The sequence below is a fragment of the Sinocyclocheilus anshuiensis genome, unplaced genomic scaffold, assembly GCF_001515605.1.
Source record: "Sinocyclocheilus anshuiensis isolate Anshui unplaced genomic scaffold, SAMN03320099.WGS_v1.1 scaffold205, whole genome shotgun sequence".
NCBI lineage: Eukaryota > Metazoa > Chordata > Actinopteri > Cypriniformes > Cyprinidae > Sinocyclocheilus > Sinocyclocheilus anshuiensis.
Window position 1 is genome coordinate 2,949,592 of NW_015536497.1, and position 25,735 is coordinate 2,975,326.

The 25,735-nt window shown below is 35.7% G+C and overlaps 4 protein-coding genes across 4 annotated transcripts in view; 1 reads left to right on the plus strand and 3 right to left on the minus strand.

Annotated features, from left to right (window-relative positions):
- The window catches only part of LOC107688092 (germ cell-less protein-like 1), an 8,027-nt gene extending 5,082 nt beyond the window's left edge, over positions 1–2,945 (minus strand). The window contains exons 1-5 of the mRNA XM_016485660.1: positions 2,702–2,945; positions 2,082–2,268; positions 1,234–1,357; positions 383–479; positions 162–259 (exon numbers count right to left, since the gene is read on the minus strand). Of these exons, the coding sequence (XP_016341146.1) occupies positions 162–259; positions 383–479; positions 1,234–1,357; positions 2,082–2,257 (495 nt within the window). The 5' untranslated portion in view covers positions 2,258–2,268; positions 2,702–2,945. The remainder of the gene's footprint in view (positions 1–161; positions 260–382; positions 480–1,233; positions 1,358–2,081; positions 2,269–2,701) is intronic.
- On the plus strand, positions 2,847–10,678 carry LOC107688460 (vitamin K-dependent gamma-carboxylase-like). Its single transcript, XM_016486136.1, has 15 exons — positions 2,847–2,878; positions 3,972–4,222; positions 4,295–4,453; positions 6,128–6,293; positions 6,426–6,504; positions 6,608–6,714; positions 6,805–6,968; positions 7,048–7,352; positions 8,229–8,360; positions 8,707–8,858; positions 8,960–9,129; positions 9,218–9,348; positions 9,473–9,620; positions 9,875–10,079; positions 10,162–10,678. Exons 1-15 carry the CDS (start codon positions 2,847–2,849, stop codon positions 10,319–10,321), a joined length of 2,361 nt encoding a protein of 786 aa, XP_016341622.1. The 3' UTR covers positions 10,322–10,678.
- A 1,064-nt stretch (positions 10,679–11,742) lies between these two features.
- LOC107688100 (sorting nexin-24-like) lies at positions 11,743–16,823 on the minus strand. The gene is made up of 7 exons (XM_016485670.1): positions 16,514–16,823; positions 16,084–16,167; positions 14,439–14,543; positions 14,223–14,317; positions 14,045–14,074; positions 13,713–13,777; positions 11,743–12,766 (listed from the first exon to the last, which is right to left on the minus strand). Exons 1-7 carry the CDS (start codon positions 16,580–16,582, stop codon positions 12,696–12,698), a joined length of 519 nt encoding a protein of 172 aa, XP_016341156.1. The 5' UTR covers positions 16,583–16,823; the 3' UTR covers positions 11,743–12,695.
- A 3,949-nt stretch (positions 16,824–20,772) lies between these two features.
- Positions 20,773–25,735, minus strand: part of LOC107688470 (protein-lysine 6-oxidase) — a gene marked incomplete at its 5' end in the record, with an annotated part of 5,347 nt that continues 384 nt past the window's right edge. Inside the window, 6 exons of the mRNA XM_016486146.1 lie at positions 20,773–20,840; positions 20,929–21,044; positions 21,135–21,230; positions 22,720–22,876; positions 24,488–24,625; positions 25,102–25,210. Coding sequence (XP_016341632.1) covers positions 20,834–20,840; positions 20,929–21,044; positions 21,135–21,230; positions 22,720–22,876; positions 24,488–24,625; positions 25,102–25,210 — 623 coding nt within the window. The remainder of the gene's footprint in view (positions 20,841–20,928; positions 21,045–21,134; positions 21,231–22,719; positions 22,877–24,487; positions 24,626–25,101; positions 25,211–25,735) is intronic.

Here is a 25,735-nt window from a genome sequence, read left to right on the forward strand (position 1 = left end):
TGATGGAGATTTACCGCTGATTACAGAACCGGCTTTCTGACAAGGTATTCTTTATTGTTGGCCAAAAAGGGAAAAGGAAATGAAGTTGCATTATAAAGTAATTGTACGTCTTTATGGAATCAGATGGTAATGATGCTGTTTTTAACACCAAACATACTCACCAACTGAAGCATACAAGCAGCAGCGAGAACATTAACCACTCGACTTGGTTTGATCAACACATCATCCCTGTAGAGTGACCCAAAAACCACCTGCAGGGCTACAGGAGAAGACAAAAACATGGTCAGGATATGAACGTTTGGTGTTTACAATACAACAACAACAACTTAAGTGGGTTCATTGCATCAAGGAGGTGTTAAAAACATATTTTCACAATCCTCACCCTCCATGTCAATATTCTGGTCTGGAATCTCAAGCTCAATAACCATCATGTTAGACTCCTTCCAGGATCCACTGAACATGCTGGAGAAATAGCCAGACTGCAAAATAAAAAAAAAAGAGGGAAAAACTTATTCAGGATTCTTCGATCAATTATAAATTCTAGCATTATAAATTACTTTACTGTCACTTTTCCATTTAATGTATTCCTCGCTGAAAAAAATGTATTGATTTCTGTCAACAACAAAAAAAACTCCTGACCCCAAACTTTTGCATAGTAGTGCACACACCTGAAATAATACCTAGAAATTAAACAGTTATTATAATCAACAGGTAATGAGGGCAAAATATTATAGATTTATAATGTGCAACCCACTCGTACTGATTTGACTATGACTATCAAAAATAATTCTGGCAATTTATAGCCGGTTAGATTACATTTTATGAAGCTAACAAGATGACAAGATGAATTCACAACTAGGGCTGCACGTTTAATTGCATGCGATATTTAACGCGCATCTTATCAGTAAAGCCGGTTCTGTAATCAGCGGTAAATCTCCATCACCTGCGGGCTTTCACATTGAGCAGCATTAACTACACAGAGCCGTTGTTCACTGACGAGCTGCGCAAAACCACGTTCATATTCGCGCGATTTTTTCATGTCAATATTCTGGTCTGGAATCTCAAGCTCAATAACCATCATGTTAGACTCCTTCCAGGATCCACTGAACATGCTGGAGAAATAGCCAGACTGCAAAATAAAAAAAAAAGAGGGAAAAACTTTAAATCAAAGCAAAAAGAAAGTTTCCTGTCTTCAGTACTCTGTTATTAGGAGAACTGAACAGCTGGAACAACCTGACAAAGGTAAATTTTATGCAGGTTCCACTCCTGCCCCAGGGCGCGGATCTGGATGTCACTGTTTTCTCCATTCAGAAACAGTGTCTGGTAGATGTACTTTGAGGTGCTTTTCAACTTCTTTCTGTTCACAGAAAGAATGCAGACAAAAAAAAAAAAAAAAACATTAGACACATTTAATAAATACAGCGCTATTAATGTAACAATGCAGGCATCCACTGTCACATTTATATGACTAAAGTTTAAAAGTTTGGAGTCAGTGAGAGTTTTTTTTTTTTTAAGAATACTTTTACTCAGCAAAGATGCATTAAATTCATCAAAAGTGATACTAAGGATATTTATAAGATCTATTCAAAGAAAAGAAAAAAAAAATCAGAAATGTTTCTTGAGCATCAAATCAGCATATTAGACTGATTTCTGCAGGATCATGTGACACCGAAGACGGGAGTAATGATGCTGAACATTCAGCTTTGCATCACAGGAATAAATTACATTTTAATATATATCCACATAGAAAACAAATTAAACTTTAATTATATTTCACAATATTACCACTTTTACTAGTGATGCAACAATATATTGCATCACAATAATTCACAATACAAAAATGCAATAAAATGCACTCCAGAAAGTGGCAACAGCATCAAATAGGGTAAACCCAGAAAGTCACATATTTGATTTTCGGTGCTTATTAATTATTCTTAATCAATTAAAAATTAAATATATTATTTAATAAAATACAATATTGACAACTTTTTATTTATAAAAAAAAAACACATTTTGAATGATTTTGGCTAAAGTATTGTGAGATCAGTATTGTGTGTCAAACCGAGTTGTGGCATTCTCACCTGCGTGGCGTGTCCAGCTGACTGTCCTCTTCCTCGGGCTCGCTGTCACACTCACAGTGCGAGCTGCGTTTCCTCTTCCTGCACTCACAGCTGTGTCTGTTTCCAGCGCACTGCCTCTCCACAGCCTCCTCTGGGCCCTGGGGGGACGACTGGAAGCGGCTCCCGAGTGAACCCATAATTATTCAGCCTACAAAAACACACACTACCCATGTTACCAAACTGGTTAACAGCATTGACATGGCATGACAACTGTACAACCAGTGCATTTATACTGGGTGCCACCTGCAGAAAGTCTAAAAATAGTACAACTTGAACACTGTATGAAGTCAGGTGACAGCCTCATTTTCCAGTGCTTAATTTGCATTATCTAAAGTGAATTAGCCTAAATTATTGTCACTGCACATTCCACTGGTTCCAATTAAGAAGCTTCAGGCTGATGGTTTAGCACAGAATCAGCGATGTTATGTTGTGAAGTGACTGGCTTACAAGCATTTATTGATGTTGAGGTGTCAGTATCACTGTTATACTATCTTAACATCATGAACTTTTATGTCTGCATACGCTGTCGTTTTTATGATACACAACAGTAGTAAACAATCTCGCCTCTTGTAAACACTCACCCCAAGCTTCTGCCTCTCAAAATACTGGACACACCCTGGAATCTGCTCATCAACCGCTGTGCAAATGCATACTCAGGCGTATAACGAACGCATATATTAGATTTTAATAACCGCACATAGAAATCGGCTGTAAAATGTATAACAAATGAATCCGCAGTTCGAAACAAATGCAGACTGGTAAATAGCAAACAGGAGGTCTGTGTCTCTCCTCCACGCCACGGCTGTCTGTGATGTTCGCCGGGTGCTGCTGCCACCTAGAGTCGCGGAGATGCAACAATCCAAAAATAAATAAAGAAATAAATTCGGGTGTAATGAAAAAGTTTCAGTTTTCATAACAGACGTTTTATTGTTGCTTTATGTCTATCAGTTCTGAGTAGTTTATAATTATGAAATTAAACAAATGTAACAATTAGAGAACGTTATTTGCATAGATATGTATATACATATTCATATATAAATAAATAATCAATCATTAGGGAACGTATACGTTATTTTAGGTTATTTAAGAAAAACACCCTGCAACGTTCTTGGAACGTTATTTTATTACAAAAATATTAAACCTAAAAACAAGGTTCCTAGAATTCTACTGCTTGGTTCCCCCCCAAAAAATAACCAAACGGGAACCAAATACTAACATTAGGGGAACGTCTTGTGTTTGAAAAGTTAACTGCATAACATATATGGCTTTGGTATTCAGCTGAGATATTTTCATTCACTCTAAAATAGAAATGAAATGTTGCAAGTTGCAACCCCAAATCAAACCACAGCCACACGTTGACGACGTGCTCAGGTTTGACCACTAGAGGCGCTGCTCGTTTCCAGCGCGCCTTTGCTGGGCGGGACTTGGGACGGAAGCAGCCAATGAGCGTCCAGAGATCGCCGCAATCCCCTAGCTGTCTGCAGAGAGCCGACCTTTCAGGGCGCTGTGCGTCTGTTTGACACCGACACGTACCTCACGCTCACGCGTAGAAGTCTACTGATGTGTAAAATAATGTTCTTTTTAGCAACATCATATGACCCCTTTAAAAGTTTAAAGCTGTAAAATTAATTAAAATTATTTGATCTAAAAGAACATAAGAAATATTTTAGAATTATTTGAGTTAGAATTATTTAGAATTATTTATTCATATTGAAATCTCTGCCATTGAAAGCTTTGGTAAACTTGAGCAGAATGTGAAACTCTAGAGATGAGATGTTCTTTTTTTCCCTCAGGATAAAATCGGATATACTGGAGACTTATTGCTCTCAGTTTAATCTCATTGCTGTCCAGGAGAAACAACGGAGACATTAATGAGATTCCATTTCTCACTTCCACAGGTGCTCCATATGTTGAACCATCCAAAGTGAAGAAAAAGAGCAGTAATGAGAACAAACAGGCAACCTTGGCCCCGTCGGAGCAGACCAGCACCGTGAAGCGTCTCTTTGGCTTTGAGAAGGAAGACATCTCATGGCATCGGCTGGTGTGTCTCCTCAATCGCCCCACTGACCCGGCCTCATTGGGCATTTTCCGTTTCTTATTCGGTGAGTACACATGCATGGCATCCATAATTCTGAATTGTGGTTTGGGTGTTAATGTGTGCTGTGTTTTTTCAGGCATGCTAATGGCGCTGGACATCACCCAGGAGCGAGGCCTGAGTCATCTGGACTACAAGTATTTAGATGGGGCACCTGTGTGCCGCTTCCCCCTCTTCAACTTCCTGAAGCCTCTTCCCATGGACTGGATGTTCTTTGTGTATTTTGTGATGTTCCTTGGTGAGCTCCTCGAAAAAGTCTATATGAAATGCAACAGTGATTGCCCATTTATTCCTATATGGCCTTGTTTCTGGAAGTATTTTTCATATTCATGTTCTCTATAGGCATTTCTGAAAATGTAAAGTTTTTAAGTTTGAACCAAAAAACATCCAGCTCTGAGATAAATCACTTAAATGTATTTTATGAGGAAGCCAATCATCACAAAGCAAATGACAGAATCAAAGCAATGATACAATGTAAAAAGTCTTTTTTTATAATTAAAAAATATGATATATAGATTTAATTTACTGTATATTGTTATTTATATTCAGGGGTGCACATACAGTGGTGTGAAAAAGTGTTGGCCCCCTTCCTGATTTCTTATTTTTTTGCATGTTTGTCACACTTTAATGTTTCAGATCATCAAACAAATTTAAATATTAGTCAAAGATAACACAAGTGAACACAACATGCAGTTTTTAAATGAAGGTTTTTATTATTAAGGGAAAACAAAATCCAAAACTACATGGCCCTGTGTGAACAAAAAAATAAGAAATCAGGAAGGGGGCCAACACTTTTTCACACCACTGTAAGTGGTACGCAGGTGCAATGCGTGACCAAAATAAATGTAAATATGTTCAGACCGCTTATGAGTGTACCGACATTGTTGACAGCTGTTAATGCACAATCACTGCAGATCGACTAACTGTAGTACTGTATAAGATTTCCACTCAAACCGAAAGCATAAATCTAGGCAGTGCGCTGCCGGTTTCAGAGCAAAATGCAAACTGACATTTCATTCAGCACATATACTTGCCGGCAACCCGCCAAAATAAAAGCTTGCTGATTTTAGGTTTGAAAATTATAAAAAAAAATCATTAAAAAATAATTTAATATTAGCATTGTATTTTAATTGTATTATAAAATAACTATTTTATTTTATACTCAATTTATTTTTAAATATAATCGTATTATCACACTGATTATTTTGTTTCATATTTTATTTATTATATTAAAATACAAAATAAATAAATGCAATAATGCTATTATCACTCTTAATAATTATTTTAATTTTATAGTTATATTTAATGAGTCACACTATGTGCAGTGTGAGTACCAAACCAAATCCACCAGACCGAAAAACGTATGTGCACCCCTGTTTTTATTATTATATTATGATATATATTATTACAAATTTTTAATTGATAAAAATATTTTATGGAGATATTAACAATATATTGGTTAGTTGGTTGTTGGTTGTATATTGGTTATACTGTTAGCTGATATTTAATTTTAAATGTCTCTATTTTTATAACTAGATTACTTTTTTTCATCATTTTACACTTACAGTTGATCATTAAAAAACATCAAGAAAGTAAACTTAAAACCATGTTAAATGAAATCGATAGCTAGCGTCAAAATATGTCCATATTCTGTGCAATAATTTTTTGTGTTTTATTTTTTTATTTATTTTGACGAAATTGAATACTATTTTAATATTGCCCATTTATCAGTTATCAGCCATCACATAAAAATAATTATCAGCTTATTGGTATCGGCCAGAATGGAGAAAATTAGTTGGGAATTTTTACTTTTCAGAACCCAGTTGCGTCAATCTACAGTAAGCATATGTTTGTCTGCTTAAAGAAGTACTGCGTTCACAAGACTGATTATCCACTTGTGTGTGTTTTGCAGGTGCTGTTGGTATCATGCTCGGCTGTTTTTATCGCCTTGCCTGTCTGATGTTTATATCCACCTACTGGTACGTTTTCTTCCTGGACAAAACAACCTGGAACAATCACTCTTATCTGTACGGACTCATCGGCTTCCAGCTCACGCTCATGGACGCCAACAGATACTGGTAAAGATAGAGTATTTGGACACTCACACTTAAAAAATATGCATTACACAACAAAACATCAATCCAGGAGTCATTTATTTAACAAAAAATAGCACAAGTGCACTTCACAGGAAAAACATTGTCTTAATGCAGGTCATTAGATGGACTCCGAAACCCCAGGAAGAGGAACGCCCATGTACCGCTGTGGAACTACACTATGCTGAGAACTCAGGTGAATCTCGATTTAGCCAGAAATATCAACCCTGTGTTGTAGGAGATTATATACATTGAGAAAATTATGATTAGATATACTGAATGTGCATTGCCTTTGACAGATTTTCATAGTGTACTTCATCGCTGGAGTCAAGAAACTAGATGCTGATTGGGTGGAAGGATACTCAATGAAATACTTGGCGCACCATTGGTTATTTGAACCTTTCAAGTGAGTATATTAGCCTCCAACAATATCTGCCCTTGTATATCAAGTTGTTTTTATGGATCAGCATCATGTTTGTCCTTCGCTCTGTTTCAGACTGATCTTGCCTGTTGAATTTATCAATCTGATGGTGGTCCACGGTGGAGGTCTGATCTTAGACCTCACAGCTGGTTATCTGCTCTTCTTTGATGCCACACGTCCTGTCGCCTTCTTCTTTGTCAGCTATTTCCACTGCATGAATTCCCAGCTCTTTAGCATTGGTAAAAATGACTCAAAAAACTAGTTCGCCCAAACGATTTGCAATTATGAAGACGTCATTATATTTATTTTTATTCTCAGGAATGTTTTCGTACACCATGTTGGCCACTAGCCCTCTCTTCTGCTACCCTGACTGGCCCAGATGCTTTTTCGGCCGTTTCCCAGAGTTCCTCCAGCCCATACTGCCCTTCATCTCTCCTCCCCCGATTCCCAGCTCCTCCTGCGTCTACCCAAATCCACCCAGTGGGTCTGGAGAACAACAAGAAGAGGCTCACGCTGCTCCCAAACCCACCACACCGAGTTTCAAGCACAAGTTTAGAGCCATCTTCACCATCCTTTACATCATGGAGCAGTTCTTCTTGCCGTACTCGCACTTCATCACGCAGGTGATTTAAAACTACGCTACGCTGTTTGAGTGCAGTTTGATCTAGAACCTTCAGTCGATCAGAGGATACAGCGCTTTCACAATCAATGTAAACACAGACAGTGAGCCAAAGCAAATATCTGCACAAACCTTTGGAAGAGGAATCACAGGCCTTGCTGGGAAGAGATTATACACTATGGGTAGATATTTGAAGAAATTTATCAGTCTAAGAAATAAACGCAGGCATGCAACTCATCCTGCACTGTTTGTGCTAAAAACATGAATACCTCTGATTGTGAACCTTGTTACAATTGCCATTACATTTTTATTTAACAAGCAGACTTATGATTAGCATATGGTATACAATAACACTGATGAAAAAATGTAATTCAATTAAAGTTAAATTAATATTAATAATTAAATAATGATAATATTAATAATAATAAAAATATCTATTATTATTATTATAGTATTTAACTTGATAATTTGTGACCCTGGACCACAAAACCAGTCTTAAGTCGCTGGGGTATATTTGTAGCAATAGCCAAAAATTCATATCCTAACAAACCATACATCAATGGAAAGCTTATTTATTCAGCTTTCAGATGATATATGAATCTCAATTTCGAAAAATGTACCCTTATGACTGGTTTTGTGGTCCCGGGTCACATTTTACTTTTATTATTCATACATTTTAACGTTATTAATATTATTATTTTTATTACTTATTTAACTTAATAATAATAAAATGTAACTTTTATTTTATTTATTATCATTATTATTTAATTATTGTTATTTAATAATGCATTTTAACAATGAAACATTTTATTATTATCATTATTATTATGCAAAATATAAGAATTTCAAATGTGAACAATGTAATCTCTTGGCTATACAGGGCTATAATAACTGGACAAATGGACTGTATGGCTACTCATGGGACATGATGGTTCACTCTCGCTCACATCAGCATGTCAAGATCACTTACACAGACGGCGTAACGGGGGATGTTGGATATCTGAACCCTGGAGTGAGTCACTTGATAAACAGAAGTCAGTTTTATAGGAACGTTCCAGGTTAAATACAGGTTAAGCTCTATTGGTAATCATTTCGACACATACCTAAGTTTATGGAAGATTTTTTTGTGCGTGTATTTAAATTTTTCATTAACTTGCAATAGAAGTATATGGAGAAAAATTAATTTTTCATGATAATCAACAGTGTGTTACAGATACCGTCAATAGAGCTTAACTTGTTTTTGGCCCACAATATTTCTTATTTTAGCACTACACCAACTGGAAGTAACTGAAATGGTACCACAACATTATAATGCTCTTTTATACTGTATATGCTTACCTTCTTATTTTAACATGCAGGTTTTCACTCAGAGCCGGAGATGGAAAGACCATGGAGACATGTTGAAGCAGTATGCCACCTGCCTCAGTGAAAATCTGCCACGGTTCAATATCTCAGACCCTGAGATCTACTTTGACATTTGGGTGTCCATTAACGACCGCTTCCAACAGAGGTTAATAATGCTTACTCTGTGCTCAGTTGACACTGCTAGATGATGCAAAATGATAGTCCAAGGCTTCTGACGTCAAAGTTGGCTCTCCTTCTGTCCCGTAGGATATTTGACCCACGTGTTGATATCGTAAAAGCCGATTGGTCACCATTCCAGACCAATTCATGGCTCATGCCGCTGCTCGTTGACCTCTCACCGTGGAGGACTAAATTTGAGGCGATTGAAGGGACTTTAGACAACCAGACTGAGGTGGTCTTCATCGCTGACTTCCCAGGTCTGTGTGTTTTTTTTTTTTACTAGAATATCTTTGCTTATTTACCCACACAGATGCCCAGTTATTATTGATGTTGTGACAACCACAGGCCTTTATCTTGAAAACTATGTGAGTGAGGATCTTGGGAACACCAGCGTTCAAGTCCTGGTGGGTCAGGTGAATGTTGAAATGATGGACGAGAAGAAGAACTACAGTTTACAACCTGGAGAAAAGATGCAGGTACAATTCTTAGTTCCTCTTTAATGAACTCTGATTCATTCTACTGTTAACGTTTTCAATTCTTACTATTATTAATGTTTGTGTCTATGTTCATTTGATGTGCTAAAAGTCATTGTGTATTAAGATTCCAGCTGGTGCGTACCATAAGGTGTACACGGTGTCTGAAGGGCCGTCGTGTTACATGTACATCTATGTAAATACTACTGAGGCAGAGCTTCAGAAGAACTTCACAAAGCTTTCTGAACTTCAAGAGAAAGTGCGCAATGGAACAGGTAACTCTAAAATTTAATTCAGATTAAGTCAGTGTAAAAACGTATGCCACAAAACAAATGGCAACAGCATCTTTATTTCAAATATGAACAGAACTTTACTTGTAAATATACAGTACTTGTCTATTTTTAAACTCTCCCTGGCCTTCGTAGTAAAACGTCCGTGAACATCAATGCGAGTAAAAGAAGCTACGTTATAATTTTTTTTGTGTAGCTCCCCTGAAGAAACGGATGTAACAACTTGTTGCTGTTTCTAGAAACCGAGCCTTTGCCTCCTGAGCTGCAGCCGCTCATCACCGGTCTCGACGACCAGGACTCAGACAACAGCGTGATCGACCCTGTAGTACGACTCTTCCTGAAACGACAGGAGCGCATGCAGGAGGTGAAAAAGCGACGAGAAGCTTCTTTGATCGAAAGGTTCCAGAGATTTGCCTCAAAGAAATACTACTCGATTAGACGAGGGTACGTTAAGGCATTAACTCATATATTATATGCCTACAATCATGACAGTAGTGAATAGTGTTATTTTGGTTTATCTTTTGAGGTTCCTGATGACAGCCATTGCTTTGCGTAACCTGGCCGTGGGTTTGCCACCGCTAGAGCAACTGACAAGAGAAGTGGCCTACGCCAACATGAAGGAGCCCGAGACCGAGACCAGTCAGGATGAGCATCTTAAAGATGAGGTGGGCCACGGAGAGCTGTGAGAAAAGACACTGTTACTGAGCTGCTGGAGGATCCTGCAGCAAATCAACAAATGCTTTAGTAGGTCAGTATTTTTGGAGCATTTTGGAGCAAATTTGGAGTTTATGGTTTACAGTTTGGTCATTATTTTATTATTTCCTGAAACCCAAAAATGAGTCTTCTTTTACACACCCTCATGTTGTTCTAAACCCATGTCTGTTAAGATTTTTATACTGTAGTCGTAAAGACTATTTTATGGTACCATTTTCAATTTGTTTGTTTTTGAGTTTGAAAATGTCCATTTTGTTGAACTTCCTTTGTATGGAAAAGAGCAGCGGGAACATTCTTCAAAATTTCTTCTTTTGTGTTCCACTAATATACAGTTTATACAGGTTTGGAACAACATGAAAGTAAAATGAGTTGGTTTATATTTAGGATTTAGAATTTTTGGGTGAACTATCCCTTTAAATATGAAAGCCTATTTCTCCCACAGAATAGAAATGCATCTGCATACGCATCAGGTCAGGTGTCCAAAAATGCGAGAAAAAATTGTGAGATAAAAAGTTACAATTACATTTTGTATATTTTTATTCTGTGGCAGAAATAAGCTGCCATTTTTTTGCTCCCTGGTTACTGAAATTCAATTAATGACACTAATAATGTACTTGCCTTTTTTTTATTTTTCGAGAGTAGAGTCTAGTATTTGCTAGTTTAAAAGCTATTACTGTTATTTTTTCAGTATTAAATCTAATAATTAAATCTAGTATTTAAATCTTATTAAACTAAACAAAACTTGGCTTTTTGTGGGAATGTTTGAAGCGTACCGTTTTTTTTTTTGTTTAGTTTTTATAAAACCAAATATAAGCATTTATCTTACAATTCACCCTTTAGTGCTCAAGGTATCCTGCCATGCATTGTCTCATCACAGGATTTATTCATACAAACTAAACAAAACTTGGCTTTTTGTGGGAATGTTTGAAGCGTACCATTTTTTTTTTTTAGTTTTTATAAAACCAAATATAAGCATTTATCTTACAATTCACCCTTTAGTGCTCAAGGTATCCTGCCATGCATTGTCTCATCACAGGATTTATTCATACATTAAATCAAATGCAGTTAGAAACTATTTTCAACTCATCTTTCAATTGGACAAATCTTGTCTATAAAATGTGCCAAACATGGACGGGTCCTGAATTGTCTTTAATGCATAAGTTTCATTATGCAAAATGCTGCATTATTAAATGCTGGGTTTTATGCAACATAAACCTTCTCACAGCTTTTATATGCACACTATGACTGTGAGATTAAGAATGCAAGAAAGCTGTTCCGATGGGATTTGTCTGTACGTGTCAGTTTTTGAATAAATAAAGTGCAACACTATCCCAATGTGTCATTATAACATGATTGAAAGATGACAAAGTATTTAATTAATGAATGAATTAGATGTTTTATTGCTGTCAGGTTTAAAATGATATTCATTTACAACTGATCTTTTCACCCTTGTTAAAGTGCATGAGAATCCAAAGTGTTAACAATAACACACACATAATGGAATGGCACATTGTCCATATGCAGAATTAAGACATCTAAATGAAAACAATTCTAGAACTGCTTGAAATGGTACATAACAAATCAGCTTTATAACATTTAAACAGGTTAAACTTCTCAAACTGCATTATCTTCTTTACTACTTCCAACAGTAGTGAAAAACTGTTACAACTAGTGTTCATGCACTCTTACTACTCAGTGAAGTTTCTAAAAATATTAGACTAACATTAGTCCAGACTAAACTGCATTTTCAAAGAAGAGAATCCACTGAAAATGGTTTACTTAGCTGCAGGTTAACAGTGGAGAATGCAAGTTTTTTACTTTAAACAACAGCTCTTTTTCACAGTTTTGGGCTGTAACATGACGTAAGACTGGCTTTACACTGGTTTGATTCATTCAGTACTTCCCTTTTTGCTAATTTGGCTGGTAATCAATAATTGCCACATCAAAAACAAAGAATGAAAATAACGTTCATACAATAACATAACAATGAAAAGGTTCAGTTCAAGGCTTTTCCAACATCTTATTTCACAAGTCACCTCACTTGGAGAAACACACAGTCAGTGGATCAGACATCCTTCTGATCTCACATATGACATGAGGACAGATGTGCAAATACATGCGGAGGTACTTAAACGAAACCTTGATATGAATGTTTACTTTGTGACCAACTAAAATCTCAATTCCTGCAAATACAGGACACAAAAACAAATTAGTGCTGATGCCAAACTACACTCTTAAGGCTGTAATGACGGAGTCTGTTAAACTGGTGCTGTGTGATTTAGTGTTGGTAATACCGATCCCTTTTTATCCGTGAACTTGATGTGACGTCATCCGTAGTGCTGAGATCTACCTCGGCTGGAAGTCTGGGTAAAATATTCCACGAATCACACCTTCAATAACCATATTTGAAAATGTATCTGCAAACAATAGAGAAACATTCATTAAATGTATTTGTAAAACAATACATAGGCATATGCAGTGTTTATTACAGGATTTTGTTCTTGCAGCATATCTTTTAGTAAAATACCATTTTATTACAACGAGACTGAAACTTTAACTACACACAGAGACAAATGAGCAGTAATTAGACTGATTGAAGTTCTCAGCTCAGTTCAATTCAGTATATGTGACCCTGGAGCACAAAACCAGTCTTAAGTCGCTGGGGTATATTTGTAGCAATAGCCAACAATACATTGTATGGGTCAAAATTATTGATTTTTCTTTTATGCCAAAAATCATTAGGATATTAAGTAAAGATCATGTTCCATGAAGATATTTAGTAAATTTCCTACTGTAAATATATCAAAACTTAATTTTTGATTAGTAATATGCATTGCTAAGAACTTCATTTGGAAACTTTAAAGGTGATTTTCTCAATATTTTGATTTGTTTGCACCCTCAGATTCCAGATATTCAAATAGTTGTATCTCGGCCAAATATTGTCCTATCCTAACAAACCATACAACAATGAAAAGCTTATTTATTCAGCTTTCAGATGATGCATAAATCTCAATTTCGAAAAATTGATCCTTATTACTGGTTTTGTGGTCCAGGGTCACATATATTAATATATAAGTAATATTCATTATATACACACACACAAGCATAATTGTTATAAAAAATGTTTGTTTTTCTGTAACTTCATGAAGCTTAATGCATTAGGTATTATGAACTATATTTAACATCTATATTAATTTTTATTTCTGTGTAACAAAACAATTTTATTCAACAGGCATATTTAAAAATATTGTTATTTATCAGTCACTCATGAACAGGAGAAGAAACCATGAATGCATATGAATTCATCTCTACCTTAAAAAAAAAAAAAGAAGAACGAAAGTAACATGAAGGACAGACATGTACCATTGGTGGTAGGCAGCAGATAGGGATCCCTCAGGAAGAGAAGTGCTGGTTGATGTGTCAGTTTACTGCAGGGTTTGGAGAGGAAAGGTCAGAGAGAGAACTCAGTGACTCACAAACTAGTTGGGTTTGTGATGACAGTGATAAAACACAAAGCTGACTGTGAAATTTATCACGCGGGTGGTGTCATTTCCCAGCTAGCGCAATAACTTCTCAAAAGCACTTCTATAAGAGCACTTGACATCAAAATGGCTCTGAAATGGTTTGGTTTTTACAGAAAAACCTGTTGAAGTGCTGTGCTTTTTTCTTTTTACTGTAATAAGTAGCCAACATACCTTGATTCCTCGGATTCAGTTTCAAATGATCTAAACAGAAAAAAACAATCACGTCAACACACAAGTACGCTGTACAATGATCTTTTTTGAATTACTATATTGAAATGTCTTTGTTTGTACAAAAGTCTGCTTTCTAAGGCCTTTACTTCAGACAAAATTACACACTATAAAGCCTTACCCGCAACTCTCAGTTTTCGGCAGTGACGGGAAATGGCGGATATTGAGGAAATCCAAGAATATCTTTGGAAGAACCTCATTTTCCATGATTATAGTCTACACACACACACACACACACACACACACACAAAGACAATCAAATGGTTACTCCAGAAAACAGGAAAGGGCTGTTTTATATCGTGTCGTTTCATTTGTTAAGCATCAATTCAATCAATACCTGGAGATAGAGCTCGAGTCCCTGTCTCCTCTGATCAAGAACCTTGGGCACCCAGTTCCTCACATGCTTCGAAGGGATTTCTGGAGGTTTAATTATCTTTTTAAGCTACAAAGAATACATGATAGAAAAAAACATGTTACACAAACTGGCCAGAAGCTGTCTCTAGAGTTTACACACAAGGGCAGTCATGTTCTTCACGTGGAATTTCTGCATTTACCAAAAACTGTAAATTGCGTAAATGTCCACTTTATCTGACACTTGACGTCAAATATCCTCTTTCCTCAATGTACACTATCATATACGACGTACTGTAGCAGCACACAATAAACAGTCAACTACATTATTCTTTCTGGGCACATACAGTGAAAAAGTACAAACTAATACGATTGTGCTGATGTTAAGCTGAAAACATGCAGATTTATTCAAAGGAACTACTTGAGAAACAGTGCTTTTTCACAAGTACATGCTGTTGCTCACATTCCAGAATTCCTCTGTGAAATATAAACAGTAATTATATATATATCAGCACTCCTTTGGAAAGACCCCGGGGCCACTTTAAGAAAACTATTAGTTAATGCATTTAATGTCTTTGGTTTTATGAATGAACAATGAACAAACATCTTTACAGCATATAATTTAGGACATACATATATATATACATTTACATTTAGTCATTTAGCAGACGCTTTTATCCAAAGCGACTTACAAATGAGGAGGACAATGTAAGCAATCAAAATCAACAAAAGAGCAATGATATACAAGTGCTATAATAAGTCAGAAGTGTAAACTGAAGTACTGGCAGATCTTTTCTTCCATATTGTGATAAGTTTTGTATATCTAATAAGGTTAAGGTAGTCCATTTTAAAATCTTTCATAAAATTTATCCCGTTAATTCTTCCATTTTTACATATTGTGACATTGATAAGACATGCTGTTTCTGCGATGTATTAGAAGAAACACCTGTCAATTTATTCTATAATTGTAAATAATGTAATGTGTTCTATAATCACAGACTTTTAAATCTTCACAAGAGTTTATTTAAAGATGTGACTAGATTTAGATTTTATGCTTTTCTTCTATGTGCATTTTGTTCCAATGTGTTTTCCTATGTAGTTCTTTCAAATCTGAGATATGATTGTGATTTCCCTGTTCATTTATGTGATTCTATGCTCTGCAAATAAATAAATATTATAAAAATGTATATATAATATTTTTATTAAATATATAAAAATGTGTGTGGTCATTTTTTTTTTTTATTAAATGGATGAATCAATCAAATTAAGATAAATAAAATGAATACAGAAAATAGATGGGGTGAATTTAGTTTAATAATTTAATAAAGTTAATGTTAAAAATTGATTAAAATATATATAAATATACAAATTAACATGTATTGCATTTAGCAGATGTTTTTATCCAAGGCAACTTATAGAGTTATAACATAAAATGAATAAATGCTTCAAGTATTGTCCATCAGTAGTTAGCTGTTTTATTAACTAATGTTAATGTATATAAACTTGTCATAAAGTGTTACCGGAAAGCTTTCAGAAAAAAAATAAATAAAATATCAGTGGTTGAGCCCTAGATACTCACCCTAGATTTACCAGCAAATATATTATACCATAACCATTGTATGCATGCTTACCATTTTATGTAGAGTGTAAAATTCACTGTATCGTTTCTCAACAGTATGCTGTCTACCACACATGAGCACCTCGATCTTAAAAACCTGTGAGAAAAAATGCGTTTCCATTATTTCTCTTACATATAATGCAGTGAACTGGAATGACTCGAATGCATCACAATGAATTCACTTTAAATACAGACTATATCAAAACCTAGACATCATTTTGGGCAGCATAGGCGGGGCTGGAGAGTGACAATCCAGTTCAAACGCGCCCAACATGCTCTGAAATGGTCAGTTCACTAGGTTTTGGGACACTGCCAAAACGTCTACGCCTTAAAATCGACATTAATTGTAATTCACTGAGGTGAAGCGTAATGTTTGCTGTCGTACCTTTTAATGGCAGCGTGTTTACGACCGCTGGCTCGATCTGAAAACATATTTAACTCACCGTGTAGCCCTTCTCCACGTTACTGCCCTCCGATCGAAAAGACGGGATCGACACTTCTATAGGATGCATGATCCGGCAAGATATATCCGTTATTATGTGGCACGACAGCTCAAATAACTCTACGAGATTTCTGGTGGGTCCTTCACTGTAATTTTAATGGTTGTCAAGTTCACTGAGCGCCTGACATGAGAAGAATTGAAAATATTCCACGCGCTTCTTCTCCATCGCACGCAGGAGGTTCAGCGGTGAGTCTGCGGATGCAATGCTGCCCCCTGTCGTTCTGACCGGGAAATACACCATTAGCCCGGCGCCCCAGAACATAAACATTTGGCTAGTTTTCTTCAAAATCTAATGTAGACATTCTTCTTCTTCTTCTTTTTTGTTCAATGGCCGTTCACTCCTTAGGAGTATTACCGCCACCTACTGTATATCTTGCGCACATGAGTGATGAATATGTACTGAAGGAGAAAAAAAAAATAAATGTGTAATGCCCCACCCACCCCAGAGGATCAGAGCCCAAGCTTCAGCTGGCGCTGCGTGTTCAGCTCCTCCAGCTTCCACACTGTGGTACACATTCTACATTATTACTTTTGCATATTCTCTTATGTGCTATGCCTTCTTTAATAAATGTTGCACACCCTCCACCTCTTCCAGTTTCTCTATCTTTCCTCTCTACTACATATCCATTGATCTTAAAATCCAAGGAGCTATTTAACCATGTCTCCTGAATACACATGATGTCTGGTGCCTTTTCCATTTCTGTGATATGTTTTTTAAATTCTTGCCCATTTGCTATTAAGCTCCTGGCATTCCAATGTAGTAGTAGGAAAGATATTATACAACTATGGTTGTTCTGACTGCTTAGCAAAAGTAATTATCACTTTGATTTCGCTTTCTTCAACCTCTTTATCAGCTTCAATTCTCATATGTCTTTATTAATTGTTTGCTCACAATCAGATCCATCACCCATGCTACTCTTTTTTTTCCTTTTACTGTATCTTACTTCCTGAAAATCCATGTCTTGATCATTGTCGCCATCCGAAGTATCTCCCCACGCCAACGACGCCATTCAACCGCCGCTCGTGCGTCACTTCCGCCTCCATGTGCGCAATCTGCGCTGATTTGCGCTTTCCTGATCGACGCTCAGAAGCGCTCGCGGCTAAAGTGTGAAACGCCGAAATGAAACAAAAAGTGCATCACTTGGTGCCCTAATGTAGACATTGATGTTACTATGTGTGATATATTTTGTTATTTTTCACATTGTAAACATAACATAGAATATATAGGAAATGTATTTATTTTATTGGGAAAATATTATATTCATAAATGTAAATTTTCTTCAACATCTCCAAAATTACATAATTTTCTTTGTGACTTTAACTACTTAATTATAACACAAAAAAATATTAATACCAAAAAAAAGTGTCAAATTTGTGAAATTGTATAATGATCTGCTGAATGGTACATCATTTTGATTTACTACCTCTTTATTTTTTGTTTTATCTATGTATTCTTATTTATTTTTATTTTTTTTCTTCTTTGTCTTCCTATATAATTTCTGTATTCATAATGTCATCCAATATATTCCTCTTTATGTATTCTTATTTATTTTTATTTTTTTTCTTCTTTGTCTTCCTATATAATTTCTGTATTCATAATGTCATCCAATGTTACATTAATTGTTGAAGTTAAGTGTTTATACTTGCAATAAAAAAAAAAAACATTTGGGTAGTTGACAAATATGTCGTAAAAATGCTTCATACATATATTTATGTAGTGTGAACTCTGATGTTTGAGAAAATATAAGGGGTCACTAACTTTTTCAATTTTTTCACTCTGTTTTTTTTTTTTTTTTTTTTACATTTTTACTGAACTACCATAAATGTGTGTCCTATGGTGTGACATAGCAAAAATTAAGAAAAACTCTTGATAATATACAAATAACATGAGAGATTTATCTTTATTTTTAGACACTTATTTTCATATATTGTTATTTATTTAATATGAAATTATGAATAACATTATTTTCCCCCATGACTTTTTCAAGAAGAACTTTGACAACGAGACAAACTTTGCTGTCATCCGTTTAAAATTGCAGAAGATTATACCATTTTAAGATGAGAGTTGATTTTATCTCCCTACTGCAATACTCAACTGTTCTTTAAGATATTTGGAGATAAAAAACAAACAGATCTGCGGTTCTTTTATGTGTGTCATATCATAGGACTTTACGTCACACCAAAGGACAGAAATGGTAGTTACTGCTTTAAAGAGAAAGTGAAATGCATTACATTAAAGTATTTTTATTTAACTTTGAATATGTCAAAGAAGAAAGTATCATTTTGATACAAACAATATCAACATGTTTTTACAGAATTCAGTCACTTAGTCGATCAGTATGTTACTGAAACTCTTCTAGAGCCAGCGTTCATTTTCTCTCTATACTTCCATGTCCTCTCTCTCACTCATTTCTCTCCCTCAATTCTTTCTGTCTCAAAAACAAAGTATCAAATGTATACTTATTTTTATGTCACTTTATAATAGTACAAGTGTTTTGCAAAAACATCAGAAAATATTTTAATGTAATTATTGCGTTTAAGTTTTTAATTAAAATATATAATTTAGGGGTGTCGCACCAAAGGACAACAAAACGTAACTTTTATAGTGGTTCCAAAAAAGTTAAATATATGAACAATTCTGAGACAAAAACTTATTATGTGTACGTGTCATGGGCTTCAGTAACATGGCCTTGAATGGGGTCCTTCAACTAATTAAAGATGTCTGTGGAATTGCCCGGTTTAAAATCAGGATATGGTGTCACACCAGAGGACATGGTTTTCAGTGACAAAATGTATCAAGTTCCTACGCTTTTAGAAATATATGGATGAAAAAAATGATTGCCATTTACTGAAATAGACACTTGTAAAATTATGTATTTATTAACATTTCTATGCCTTTCTTTTTAATTTATAAAAGTTGTAATTTATTGAATCATGCTTGAGACAGTCACACCATAGGACAATTTTGAGATTTGTAGATGAGTTTGTTTCTTGATCGGAACAGATATGGATAAATGTAGCATTACATCACTTGATCATCAATGGATCCTCTGCAGTGAATGGGTGCCATCAGAATGAGAGTCCAAACAGCTGATAAAAGCATCACAATAACCCACAAGTAATCCACATGACTCCAGTCCATCAATTAACATTTTGTTAAAGGAAAAGCTGTGTGTTTGTAAGAAACAAATCCATCATTAAAAAGTTTTTAACTTCAAGCCGTTGCTTCCAGCTAAAAATATGAGTGCTAGTGAAACTGCAGAGGATCCATTGATGAGCAAGTGATGCAATGATAAATGTTTCCAAATCAGTTTCCATGAAGAAACAAACTCATATAGGAGGTTATGAGGGCGAGTACATTTTCAGCAAATTTTCATTACTGTATGAACTATTCTTTTAAATGAGTGAAGACAGCTGCTGTTAGATCTATGCAATAAATAATCAACATTATTATAGTTAAAGGGATAGTTCACCCAAAAATGAAAATTCTGTCATCATTTACTCACCCTCATGTCGTTCCAAACCTGTATGTTGAACACAAAAGAAGATATTTTGAAGATTGCTACTATCCCTTTAAGTGCACCCCAATGTTTGGTTACGATTTGCAAAAACTGCAAAAAACACAAACAAAAAAAAACAACAGCACATATAATATTTATTTTGAGCAAACACCATTTTCTGAAAGTCATTTAATGAGGCTGAGTGTGAAGTTATTTATTCAAGTAGTTTTCATTTCATATATAAAAGGTGTTGCAGTAATATGAGCATCTGTATATAAATATCTACTTAGAATACACAACTAAAGCATCACTAGCACACTAAAGCATGTTTAAGGTAAAAACCCCAGTGTGGATCAATATCTTAAGGTTTAATGTTTATAATTTATCAGTCTGAGAGAATGATGCTGAATGATTTGGGGAATGTGTGGTATCTCTGCAAACGGTTTCATCCAAATTTCTATAGGAATCCAGCACAATATGACCCTGGACTCTTTGTTTTTCTTTTTTCATTTTTGCTTAGTAATTTCCTAGCAAAAAAAAGAATAATGCAATTCACTGTAAAACTGGATTTATGCCTCAGGTTTTTATATTCTGTGGCATAGTCAGCACTAAAATGCCCTGCTGATTATTGGCTCTCACAAACAGGAAAGTGGCCCATGATCGGCGTCCATTCATCTGTTCACTTTGTCGCAGGTTTTTTATCATCAAAAACTTCATTTCTGATTATCTTTCCCTATTCCTTAGGATCCTTTAGTAGATTCTTAATACCTGAAATAAACATAGCATATTAATGTCTTTGGTTTAACTAGTCAAACGAAATATAGTATACAATATAAAATAAATGAAGTATGCTCACTGTGAAATATGACATCCTGAAACATAAACATAGTTTCCGGTGTAACGTACATCACAGCGCACATTATTGTTACTGTAGTCCGACTCTGGCACCTGGTAACTGGGATTTATACTAACCTAAACCAGAAAAAGAAAAACAGGCTGGAAGTCAGGAACATGATATTGGATATTTCTTGAATGCAATAACTTTTGATTAAGGCCAAAAACCTTGAGGATGTAGTTTCCAGGTTTCACATCAGTAATATCTATCCACTGGCAGTCGATGTCGGCATTGTAAGTGTCGTAACACCCTGGACTCAGGCCCTGGAAATACAACAACAGTTTACTTTCAGCACATGCACATGTAAAATGGTCACGGTACCTTGAAGTACAATGTAAACCAAGGTATATACAGCATCATGGTATTTTTCAAAGTACCATGGTATTACCGTATTATACAATCATGGTACTGCCATGGTAAGTATAGGGTTAAACATGTTTCATTAAGGTTAATTATTTCTTGCAATATCTTTGATTCATAATATTGACAGTCGATTGCTTATAACAGATACATTGGCTGTGTCCTAAAACCTAGTGAGCTGCCTACATAGGTAGCATTTTAATGTATCAGGTGTGTTCACAATGTAATTAAACATTGGCATTTATTCTTGACAAACATGTTGATCTCAGAATGCACTGTGAATCCATCCAAGATGGTGGACAATGCAGGAGAAATATGAATATATCTACATATCAGTATTTTCTTAAGAAAATTTGAATATTTTATCCAATATTTGTATTTTTTAAACATATTTCTTATGTTAGGGTGACCATACGTGCCATTTTCCCAGGACGCGTCTAGGTTTTGGCTTTGTTTGCGTGTGCAGACCGATCGGTGTATGACATCAAAATACCATACAGACGGTTCCTTATGCTTTCAAAATGCTCTCGAGGTATTCTGATGTCATACACCGATCGGTCTGCACACGCAAACAAAGCCAAAACCTAGATATTTTAGGCAATATAGAAATCCTGGCCAGGACACGTCCTGGGAAAATGGCACGTATGGTCACCCTATCTTATGTTTATCTGAGTAGTGTTGTTAGCTTAGTAACATGCTAACTTCAAAATACAAATCCATTGTGATAAGTCTTTAGTGAGTTATTAATGAGAAGCGCTATTGTTATAATGTACAAAGTTCCAAAGCTGCTACGTGTGAGCTTTCATTTCAGTTGTGTAGTTTAATGTATTTCTTAAGTTTACTGGGGTAGTATTGTTAGCTTAGCAACATGCTAACCTCAAAGGCGTTTGAAATCCATTGTGAATTGAGTCTTCTGTGAATTTTTCATAAAAATCACTATATTTATAATGTACAAAGTTACAAATGCATCACATATGAGGCTTCATTTAAATTATAGTTTAATGTATTTATTATGTTTACTGTAGTAGTATGTCTATATAGTAGCTAAGCAACATGCTAACCTTAAAGGCTTTTGAAATCCATTGTGAATTGAGCCTTCTGTGTGTTTTTCATAAAAAGCTAATTTTTTTATAATGTACAAAATTAGTCACATATGAGGCTTAATTTCAGTTATGTAAATTAATCTATTTCTTATGTGAAGTATTGTTGTTAGCTTAGCAACACGCTAACCTCAAAGTCTTTAGAAATCAATGGTGAATTGTGTCTTCTGTGTGTTTTTCATGAGAAGCGCTATTTTTATAACATACAATGTTCCAAACCAGTCACAGGTTTCCTATCAGTTATGTAGTTTTGGAGTCAGAAATATATTCATAAATAATAAATGAGAGTGACCTGAGTGTGGGAGGTGCAGGCGTATCGTCGGTAGTAGCCGTAGTCACAGGACGTGTCTTCCAGACAGAAACTGGCCTTGTGTCCCTCTGCTACTCTTCTCTGAGAACTGGCTTCCAGCAGGTCATAATGACTGAACTCGTCCATGCTGTGGTAGTGCCTAGAAACAGCAAAGTAAATCAGATCATGCATCACTTTCAACTGGTGCTTTTCAAATTTTGCCTGCCTCTGGGAATCTCATTGCTAGCTGGGTTAGTTAATAGGATTTAGAATGCCTGCCATTCATTTTCAACGCTTTAATCCAATTAATGAATTTCCTAAACACTGGGACATATATCAAATCTTCAGCAAGAAACGAATGTCGTGCAGAGCCTTTCCAAAAAAACTCCATGGCCAATGTGTGAGCTGGACGCAAACCTCTGCTTATTTCACCTCAAATAGTCTCACTGGTGCCAGTGAAATTGTGAAAGAGACAGTTCAACCAAAAATTTCAATTCTCTCGTAATTTACTTCACTTTTTCATGTTGTAACCACAAAAGGAGACCATTTTAAGACCGTTTTTCATGCATTTTTTCCCAATTACAATGAATGGGGAATTTCGAGCTTCAAAATGTAGCAAAAACCACCATAAAAGCATCATAAAAGTATAATTTATATGATTTGTGTGCTATATTTCAAATCTTCTGAAGCCAGACAATAGCTTTGTATAAGAAACAGACTGAAATTTCATCTTCTCCTCCTAGTAAGCTTTTAATTTGAGAATCACTGTTACTGGAGTTATTGAGTTGAACCAGATCAGTCTGACTTGTGAAGAAATAATTCATATTTGTAAATAAATCTTTCAGACGGTTTCTGTGAACTGGATTATTCAGACCATTTTTGAGAACTGAATCAACAATTCATTGAATTATCAAGATCCAACTCAAAAGAACAATTCATTTACAAATCCGACATTGCTACACTAGAAACATTGCACACAAGTCATGCTGACTACTTTTATGAAGTTTTGCATTTTTGAAGCTTAAAAGGTTCAGTCTCTATTCATTGCAATTATATGGGAAAAAGCGACTAGTACATTCTTTAAAATTTCTCCTTTTATGTTCTACAGAATAAACAAAGTCATTTATGTTTGGAATGAGTAAATGACACGTAAAAGTAATTTCTGGGTGAAATATTCCTTAAAACCAAGTGGAAAAACTGTAAAAAAAAAAATCCCAAAATCACTTCATATTATCTTATTGGACGGTTCAGTAGCCCCAGCTTAAAAAAATTGTGTAGTATAAAAAATAAATAACAAACAGAAGACGTTCATATTATGGCACGTCAAATAAATGCAGGTCAGCACACAGACCTTACGCCTCATTTATGCATAAGACCTAAAGTCATTGTATACACTGGAGCTTGTCCAAATGTAAGCCGTAGTTGATCGTGAGGCACGGCTTTACTTCGGGACAAAATTATGCAGTGAGCCATTACTGAGTCAACTGAAATATAAGCAGCAATAGTGGGCCTCTGCAAAGTGTTTTCATTTAGACAAGAACACAGACCCTTTTCCTTGTAAAAAACAGCACCACCAGCACAAGATTCAGTCAGATACAACGCTCAAACCATGATAAAGCTTCACAATCTTGCTTTTTTTTGCCTAAGGAATTCAGTTCATTGCATCATATCTGCTCCCTTTAGGGTTCTTAATAGTGGTCTGTGATGCATTACTAAACATGCAGCATCAGAAAATGATGCAAATGCCTGGACCTGTTAGATTCGGACTTACTGATGGCAGCTGTGCCATTCCCAGCTGTAGCGCGGCCTGCTGGGAAGAAAGTCGGAGGTACCTTGGTTCTTGACTCGCTGCGGGAACCTCAGCAACATGCGCGTGTCGTAGTCTCTCACGCTGGATCTGTATGCAGTGCTGCTCAACAAAAACAGCCCAATGGTTACAAAATATCAGACATTCCTTGAGTTTCTCATATTGTCCTAACAGCTTTCAGAATGTGTCTCTTGGCCCCGTGGCCACATTTCAAGCGCACATGGAACAACTACAGATGCACGTTTCCAAAGAAACGGGACTGGACTATTCTTGTATGCCCCAGTAATGTGTCTCACAGTCATGCATGTGATTAATCTCTCCATGCAAACAGCTTTATGTGAAATCTGTTTGTAGAGTTTCTCACTTCCCATCATGGCAGGACTTTTCGTTTAATTCGTTCCCCTCTCACAGGGCTGGTTTGAGTTATAGGATGTTCCTACCACATGGGATTTAAATAGGTTCTCATGACTCATCTGTTACACTTGGAGGAATGTGAGAGTGCTAACTCTCCTTCTCTGGTTGCAACACTGCACCAAAAATCTTGATTGCGTTCTTCTGTTTTATATCAACAATAATACCTCGCCAAGCAGTTTTCCTCAGCGGCGCATCTGAGATTGTACATTGGAACGCTCTGCACATAGGCGGACGCTTGGATGTAGTATGGGTCTCCAACAAGATCAGGCAAACCTATGAAACACTGAAGTGTTGTATTAAAAAAAATACAAGAAATTGCACAGAATTAAAATTAAAATACAAGAAAGTTATTTAAAACAGCTTAAACTAGCCTGACCACCTGCCAAGTGACAAAAACCCTTCGAAAAACCATTAGACCACCCTGAGCAGCAAACTACCTTAGTCGGTTTTTTTTCCTGCAAGGATGCCATTATTGTAAACTAACAGTTTCAATTAAATTAAACACATGTAAGTATGCAATTAAAATACAAGAGGAGGATCCGATGGCGTCTTGCTCTTTTTTTTTACTTTAGAATTTTTCATACAGTGGGTACGGAAAGTATTCAGACCCCCTTAAATTTTTCACTCTTTGTTATATTGCAGCCATGTGGTATAGTTTAACCAATACATGGTGGATAGATTATGCATTTTGCGAGTGGATGTGACGCAAATCATTTTAACCCATAGTAATTATGCAACGTAATTATCAAAGATATAATTAATAGTAATTTTTATTCATTTACTTGGGAAGTTGCCAAA